At 47.0% G+C, this 8,777-nt stretch overlaps 1 protein-coding gene across 1 annotated transcript; it reads left to right on the top strand.

Annotated features, from left to right (window-relative positions):
• Positions 1-463: 463 nt before the first annotated feature.
• Positions 464-4,217, top strand: aldh8a1 (aldehyde dehydrogenase 8 family, member A1). The gene is made up of 7 exons (XM_076044643.1): positions 464-853; positions 1,654-1,801; positions 2,007-2,162; positions 2,269-2,418; positions 2,516-2,772; positions 3,015-3,176; positions 3,619-4,217. The coding sequence occupies exons 1-7, from the start codon at positions 707-709 to the stop codon at positions 4,069-4,071; spliced, it is 1,473 nt and encodes a 490-aa protein (XP_075900758.1). The 5' UTR covers positions 464-706; the 3' UTR covers positions 4,072-4,217.
• The last annotated feature ends 4,560 nt before the right edge of the window (positions 4,218-8,777 follow it).

Here is an 8,777-nt window from a genome sequence, read left to right as displayed (position 1 = left end):
TCTTCAAAATAGCCACCTTTCATAAAAAGCATATTTAGAGTTACTCAACGTGTTTTTCTTGGCTGCATAATTACATATATCTTGCTCATATATTTGATGTAATCAGTATCTATCTGCAGTGTAGAAAGTTATAAAAAATTGAATGAGAAAGTGTGTCCAGACTTTTGACTGGTAGATATAGTAATTATGGTATTTATCTTTTTATTGAAAATACTCTTAAAACACTGAATAAATGGATGGAATACAGCTATTTTATGACTTGCTTACTATTAATATCATGTCTTCAGGTCCAGCGGGCCAGAGTGAAAAACTTAACGGGCCACTTGCGTCAAAGAAACCATACTGCTTTTGATTGCTGTTGAAAGCAAAACCAGTTAAGAAGGCCTGCGTGACCTTAAAAAATGTTCACCTCCAGCTTGCTTGACTGTATTCTCTGCGTGGCTCATTCACTTTTACGTAACTCTTTGAACAAAGCGTCACGCACTCTCAACTCTTACGTGAGCTGAATATCTAAGTTGCCCTCCAACCTCCAACCTCCCGCCGGAGCCAATGATTACCCCGGTGGGCGGAGACTCTCCGTGTCCAGGTTCACCTCGGCGGCGCTCGCGCATCTCATTCACCTTTTTATCTCTCCCCCTTCCCGCCGGTCGGTCGCCTCGATCCTCTTCTGTTCGCTTCCGTTGGGTTTAGCGCCGGTTCTGCAAACATGTCTGGAGCCTCAGAGCCTCAGGCGCGCCTGGTGCTGGAGAACTTCATCGGCGGCAAGTTTGTGGCCTGCAAGAGTCACATAGACTCCTACGACCCGTCCACCGGGGAGGTGTACTGCAGCGTGCCCGACAGCGGCCCGGAGGAGGTAGGCCATGAGTGCAGCCATGAGTGTCTGCAGTGCCTTGCACGAGTTGGGAATTTTTTTCTGAAGAAATTCAGAAAATTTGTCAGAAATTCATCAGAAATTCTCTATTTGTGCATAATTTAACTGTATTTTGTTTTGCTGCATTGAACTCTTCAAATCAATTTTTCCTCCTGCACTCACTCACACAGTGGTGGCAGGCAGCTGGACTCGACCCCAGTGACCTCAGGGGTAAAAGCAAGGTCGCACCCGGTTGCGAGATGCATTAAGAATAACAGCAACCGATGCACGGCACCGTTAACGCCTACAAACAATTCAAAGCTCCCAACTAGCCCAACGGCAACTGTGGGAAGTAACATCTTCACGTAGACTCACTGGAAGGCCGCTGGAAGCGAACCAGCAACCTTCTTGCTGCAAAGCCACGGCGCTCAGTCTGACTGTGCTCGGTCATAGCTTTGTTATTTCTCAGGAATTTCAGCGTGTCCACAAGTGCTAAAGGCCCACTCAAGGAACCTTTGAACTCAACGCTGTCAACAGTCCACTAATCATTAAGCTGAGTGTGTCAATAAAGCAAAAGTGACTTATAATTCGGGCCTCGCAACTGGGGTTGATTCAAGAGCAAAAGAAAAGAAAAAAAGAGAGTAGAGCAAAGTTGAGCGTTTTATCTTCGCATTTTTGAAATGAATAAAGGAGGTCATTCAAACAAAAATCCAATATTTACACCTTTTGAAGCCTGTAGTCAGTAAGCAGTTTGCGGTCCGTGTTTTGAACGACTGACGTGCACTCGGTGTCGGACCCTGCAGGTGGAGGCAGCGGTGGCGGCGGCCAAGGAGGCCTTCCCCGCCTGGTCCAGGACCAACCCCGAGGAGAGAGCCAAGGTCCTCAACAAGCTGGCCGACCTGATCGATGCCAACCTGGAGGAGTTGGCCAAGGCCGAGTCCAGAGACCAAGGTGCCTCGTCCTTCTGGGGGATACGCACTCTAAGCCTCCATAGTTCAGATGGAGGCGGGGGGGGCGCACCTGCTGCAAATTATCTGATTATCTGATTTATTTTTACGCAACAAACAGTTTAGTGTGCAAACAGTCAAACAGAGGTCAGAGTTCATGTCAGGTCACACCACTGTCGCACAAACCTCACATCACTCAACCCCTGCAGGAAAAACTCGGACCTTTGCCAAGACGGTGGACATCCCTCGCTCGGCCTACAACTTCCGCTTCTTCGCCTCCTCCTCCCTCCATCACACCACAGAGTGCAGCCAGATGGACCACATGGGCTGCCTGAACTACACCATCCGCAGCCCCGTCGGAGTCGGTGGGTGAGAACCAACCCGGCCAGTGTGCCCCCTTGCCTCCAAACATGACGATTCATTTCCGGGAGTGAGTATGCGGAATACATGCTGTCTCATCCCCAACCGCAGCTGGTCTGATCAGCCCCTGGAATTTCCCTCTGTACCTGCTGACCTGGAAGATCGCCCCTGCCCTCGCCGCGGGCAACACGGTGGTGGCCAAGCCCAGCGAGATGACCTCCGTCACGGCCTGGATGATGTGCAAGATCTTGCAACAGGCTGGTACGACCTGCAGGGCATGAACATGACTCTCCCTGCCTTCATTGCAACATAATCAGCATTAGATTCGACTTCGAACCGCCCCCCTCTGGTTGTGCAGGCGTCCCTCCGGGAGTCGTCAACATCGTCTTTGGCTCCGGCCCCAAGGCGGGCAACGCGATCGTCACCCACCCGGAAGTCCCGCTGGTGTCCTTCACGGGCTCCACGGCCACAGGTGCGCTGATCACAGAGCGCAGCGCCCGCCACTTCAAGAAGATCTCCCTGGAGCTGGGGGGTAAGAACCCGGCGGTCGTGTTCGCCGACGCGGACCTGGACCAGTGCGTCGAGACCACGGCCCGCTCCAGCTTCTCCAATCAGGTGAGAGGGAGTTGCTGAGAGTTTTTTTTCTTTCTTTATTCTTATTGAATGATCTGAAACCGATTAGATTAGGTTGCAGTAGGCTGCAGCTACATAATTTGTCCACATGGGGGCAGTCACAGCGCAGTGTGTTTTGTGACTGCAGTCTCATAGCTCCTGTTTTTATACCCCCCCCACCCCCCTCCACCACCACACACACACACACACACACACACACACACACCCATCTCATCACCTGTCAGGGAGAAATCTGCCTGTGCACCAGCAGGATTTACGTCGAGAGGAGCATCTTCAAAGAGTTTGTGGAGCGCCTTGTGGCTGCAGCCAGGAAGTGGAAGACGGGCGACCCCTCCGACCCCAACAACAACAATGGGGCTCTGATCAGCAAAGAGCACCTTGAGAAGGTAACAAATTGCCAAATATCCTTAAAAATAATAATAGATTGGATTTATAGAGCGCTTTTCTAGGCACTCAAAGCACTTTACATTGAACCCACTATGTATTCACACCACATTCACACTGGTGGTGGTAAACTACATGTGTAGCCACTGCTGCCCAGGGGCAGACTGACGGAAGTGGGGCACCCAATCTGCGCCAAATGGCCCCTCTGACCACCACCCAACATTCAATCACATTCATACGAGGCAATTCGGGTTAAGTGTCTTGCTCAAGGACACACCAACAGACTGGGATGGAGTGGGATTTGAATTGCCAGCCTTTCGATCATTGCACAACCCCCTCCACCTCCTGAGCTACAGTCGCTTAGGAAAACATGAACAAAACAAAAAAGCAAAAACACCTTTTTGCTTGTTGTTTAACGTCCTTCTCACCGGAACCTTCCACCAGGTCCGCAGCTATGTGGCGCTCGCCAAATCCGAAGGCGGAACCATCCACTGCGGCGAGGGCGTGGACCAGCTGAACCTGCCCACGCGCAACGCCAAGGGCTACTTCATGCCGCCCACCGTCATCACCGGCGTGTCCGACAGCTCCAGGGTCATGCAGGAGGAGATCTTTGGCCCCGTCACCTGCGTCGTCCCCTTCGACACGGAGGACGAGGCCGTGGCCAAGGCCAACGGCGTGCGCTACGGCCTGGGCTCCTGCGTCTGGTCCCGGGACGTGGGCCGAGTCCACCGGATGGCCCGGCGGATACAGTCGGGCCTGGTGTGGACCAACTGCTGGATGGTGAGGGATCTGAACCTGCCCTTCGGCGGCATGAAGCACTCGGGGCTGGGCAGGGAGGGCGCCAAGGATTCCTACGACTTCTTCACCGAGGTGAAGAGCATCACGGTCAAACACTAAAAGGCGGGTGGCTGGGCAGGCAGGCAGCAGGTGTAGCCACGGAGCTAACGTTGAGCTAACGTCTGCAGTTAGACAATCTTGTCTCCTCCAGGATCACTGGAGTCTGTTGATTAAAGCACATATGTGCAAACACTGAAGTCATCACACTTCTTTCTTATTCAGCTCTTCCTTGGTTTTTGGATTTTTTTATTTTTTTTAGCCACCTTTAATGAACTGAAGTGCGTTTAGAAAAAACACGTTAGCTTGTCACATTCCTGCAAAAACATCTCATGACACTCACACTTGCTGTGAAGACGGACATTTATCTGGTATTGCCTCATTGTGTTTTGGCTTTTCCCTTCACTTGGTCCAAATTGGATTGTGAACAATCCTTTCATTTTTCTTTTGTTTTTGAAAGTGTGGAAACCTCGTGTTTCACCTGCTGACATGAAAAGGTGAGGAGCAGAGCTAGAGGTGGAGGACAGAGAGCAACTAACTGAATGACGCTCAGACTCTGGGAACAGTGTTAAAAGTGGAGTGCTATGCCCACATGACTCACCGGTGCTGTCAGCTCTCATGGTCCATCTCTCGCGCTATCTTTGGCGTTTCACTTTCAGTGTTGACTTTATTTTTTCCCCTGTCATCTTGATTAGATCACCTCAGTCCTGTAAAATAGCTGCCGAAAATAATGCCGAAGATAACTGCCAAACGGCTCCTGTAGCTAATGCAGCACATTGCAGCAGAGAACTGTTTGCAGTAAAATGTGCCCATAACTGTAACTTTTCTGAAAAATAATAATGATAATAATAATAATAATAATAATAATAATAATAGTAATAATAATAGTAGTAGTAATAATAATAATAATAATAATAATAATAATAATAGTAGTAGTAATAATAATAATAATAATAATAATAATAATAATAATAACAGTAGTAATAATAATAATAATAATAATAATAATAATAATAATAATAATAATACAATTTATGATCACTGGATTACTTATTTCCAGTGCTGCGAAATATTGAAGGAAATTAGCATTTGCCTTTAGTTTATTTAACCTAAAGTATCTTCTGTGCTTGTAAAAATGACTTTCAATAATAAAACGAAAAAAGAAAAAAAAGAAAAAAAAAAGAAAGAAACCTTCTGTGCAGTGTCATAGTCTTTCAGTTATGGTGTTTAAGTGCAAGAGTATCTTCCTCTTTATTATGATTGGCTAGTTAAGTATCAGGTAGGTACTCGCGCTGATCAAATGACTCCCCCAGGTGTGTTTTCATTTCACTAATTCCAAGTATTTACAATTGGAGGAGAAGCTGCTGGTTCACCTGGAAGGACGCGGTCATGTCCGTAGCTGAGAGCTTGGAACCCACTGCTCTGGGTGTCACGATGTCATCGGGATCATCGCAGCTTGAGCGAGACGGAAGCGGGATCAAGTGGAACATCGGAAAGCAAAGATTAGCATCAGCACGGCCGCTTCCCAGCAGGAATTCTGCAGCTGAGATGGAGATGTTTGCCGAGGGAGTTGCCTGTTGGCTAAAGGTAGCGTGACTGACAACACAACCACGGTCATAAAACTATCCCTTAAAGGTCCAGTGTGTGTGTGTGTGTGTGTATATATATATGTATATATATATATATATATATATATATATATATATATATATATATATATATATATATATATATATATATATATATATATATATATTTTTTTTTAAGGAAGCACGCCCGACGGTGCGTTTCATATATAGAGGACTATAAAACATGGCGGCGCAGATGACAGCTAGCTCGGAGAAAGACCCTTGCTTTGTCTGTATTCTAATAGATAAACACGTCCAGTCCAACGTTTGTGTGCTTCCTATGAATTGAATGTCTTTTCTTTCATTCTCATGACTATTGACTTTGCAGTTTCTCAAAAGGCATCAGAACTACGTATGAACACACATGGAATTATGTAGGAAACAATAAAAGTGTAAAATGACAGATTTTGTATTTAAATTTCAATGTAGCCACCTATAGCCAAAGCATATTTCAAGTTATTATCCAAACTTTTGACTGGTAGTGTATATGAGAACCATTCTAAAAGGCAGGAAAACCAAATTGCTTTTTTTGTACTGCGACTATACACTTCTATTATTGTATTTATGGGGAATATGTTGAGCTTTTACCAATATAAAAATGATAAATCAAGCCAGATTTTACACGCTGGACCTTTAAAAACAATAGAAACAAACAAAAAGTCTTCATCTATTTGCCAGGCTTTCCAAACCCTTGCCGGTACCTCATTTTTGTGCACTGGGCTTTTGAGTCACGCTTCAGATTTATAGCGAGCGAGATTTTTTTTTTTTTTGCTTCAGCTCTCAAATACTGGCGAGACCGATGCTTTCACGTGCTTTTGAGATGGAGGCAACACACACACACTCCCCCGCGCCTGTGCATCAAGTGTGTGAAATCACGTCCTCTGCTGAGGTGTGCGCGTGTGTGTGACGTTCAGCACAGAGCCAGCTTGGTCCCCCACCCTCTGTGTTTTGACTAGGGAGCTGCCATTGTGCTGTGCCAGGCTGCATGATTGCACACACACACACACACACACACACACACACACACACACACACACACAAGCTCTCCTCTGCCCTTCCAGCCCATAGCGTGAGATGAAATGGATTCCGCCCAGCAGTCGGGCTCGGAGGTCTGCAGGGACGTGATTTGTTGCACCAACACCTCCTCCTCCACCTCCTCCTCCTCCTCCTCTGCTGACTCGCAGTCATTCCCTCCAACTCCATTTCCGCCTTTATTTTTCCTGGACTTGTCTTTCGTCTCCCTCTGCCATTGATGTTCCGCTGAGGAGGAAAAAGGCCCCCGGAGAAGGCCGGGCCCGCCCGGGGTCTACGTGACTGCAAGGCCACTGCCAGCGGCTCGGGCCAAAGCAAGCATTTAACTTTCACCTCGCTTATCAGCCCGCGGGGGGAAAATGAAAATAGAGCATCCTTCCTCGTTGAGTCCATGAGGAAGCCGGAGCGTGGACGGGTGCAGTTAATACTGAGCAGGCCTCCTGCTGAGGGGGCTTCTCATTGATATGTGTGTGAGAGGACGGTCACAGTCAATAAACCTTCCTGCTTCTCTTTTTATGAGCCTTAATTCTTCCAGCTCATAAAGAAAGACGAGATTCTTGAGCGAGACGGTGAATTTCTCTGCGCTCGGTTGCCAGATCTCAGTCCAATTGAACCCGTAGGGTGAGGTGAGACAGCGGATTGGGCTTCACGGATGTGCAGCCCACAAATCTGCAGTGACACGTGGGCCAAAGACCTCGGAGGAATGTTTTGATCACCTTCATGAGTCTCTGTCATGCAGAATCAAAGTAGTTCTGGAGATGTTAGACGGCTCCAACTTGGTACCAGCAAGGTTTACCTAATATATTGGCGGGTTAGAGTCAGCTTGTTTTTGAGACTGTAAACATTTCGACAACAAACTAAGTCTTTGTTAGATTCACTGAGGCACTCCCTCATACAAAATCTAATATTGGAGTTTAAATGAGATCCTGAGATCCTACGAGACTGGAGGAGATTCTTATGCATTATCATGATCTAGCAGCCATGAGCATAGGACGACCACACACACACACACAGGGGGCGCTGTGATATAACGGCTCCTCTGTTGGCTGGTTGTTTAGGTCCCCAAATAAAGATCTTTTGTTGGTTGCATAAGGGGGAAAAAAAAGATTCAATCAAAAGCATCCGGGCCCTGGAGGTTTTTCGGTCCCGTCTTTTCCTCCAAGATGCTGCAGAGGGCGTTTGCTCTTGAGTCTCTCTGGGTGTCACATGCCACACTCACTCAGCTTGTTCTTTCACACGGCCAGCAGCTCCGTCTCTCACTTCCCTCCCATTTCTCGAGGCCTCCTGTCACATTTTGGAGTCCAGGGAATTTTCTTTTGTTTTTCTTTCTTCCCCCCCTTTTTAAGCAGACAGGCCTCTCAGAGTGAAGCTCACTCCTGAGAGGAGCGTCCACCTTCACCCCCCCCCCCAGCTGCAGACAAGTCGCCTGGCAAACGACCGCAGCTGCGTTTAATAGTGTGCGACGGTCTGGAAGGCTGAAGCCACATATATTTGGTGCACAAACTCCCAAAGATCAGCAGTAATGTAAGTAGTCCAATTCACAAACCCCCCCCCAAACAAAAACATTCCCTTTTTTACAATCTCGTCCTTTGCATGGAAGAAGCGACATTCTTCACTTTAATGCACCTTTTTACGACCGTCCCAGTCAGCCGTCTGTCAAAACCCCACAGGCCTGTCAGCCGCCTTTGTGTCTTGTTATGCTGTGTCGTGTGCTTCTGTGTACGCGACCTCCTAATGAACAGGTTGTAGGTTGGAATGTGCTGTATGAATGCACTGTATGTACACTACCAGTCAAAGGTTTGGACACACCTGTAGATGACTTTCTACACTGTAGATACAAACTGAAGACATGAAACATTTGACCGAGATAAGTGGATTAATGTGGCAAAAGAAAAAAAATGTTAAATACCTAAATATGTTATGTTATATACATTTTATATTCAGGGTGGCTATTCCAGATCATTTAAAATATAAAACTTGTTTGAGTTATTTCACACTTTTTTGTTTAATACATATTCCAAATGTGTTCACTCCTAGTTTTGATGCCTCGAGTGACAATCTACAATGTAAATAGTCATGAAAATGAAAGAAAAACCATTCAATCAGGAG

Source organism: Nelusetta ayraudi, unplaced genomic scaffold (genome assembly GCF_046127955.1).
Source record: "Nelusetta ayraudi isolate G7.1 ecotype Tasmania unplaced genomic scaffold, CSIRO-AGI_Nayr_v1 ptg000082l, whole genome shotgun sequence".
NCBI lineage: Eukaryota > Metazoa > Chordata > Actinopteri > Tetraodontiformes > Monacanthidae > Nelusetta > Nelusetta ayraudi.
This window is presented reverse-complemented; position numbering and strand designations above follow the sequence as displayed.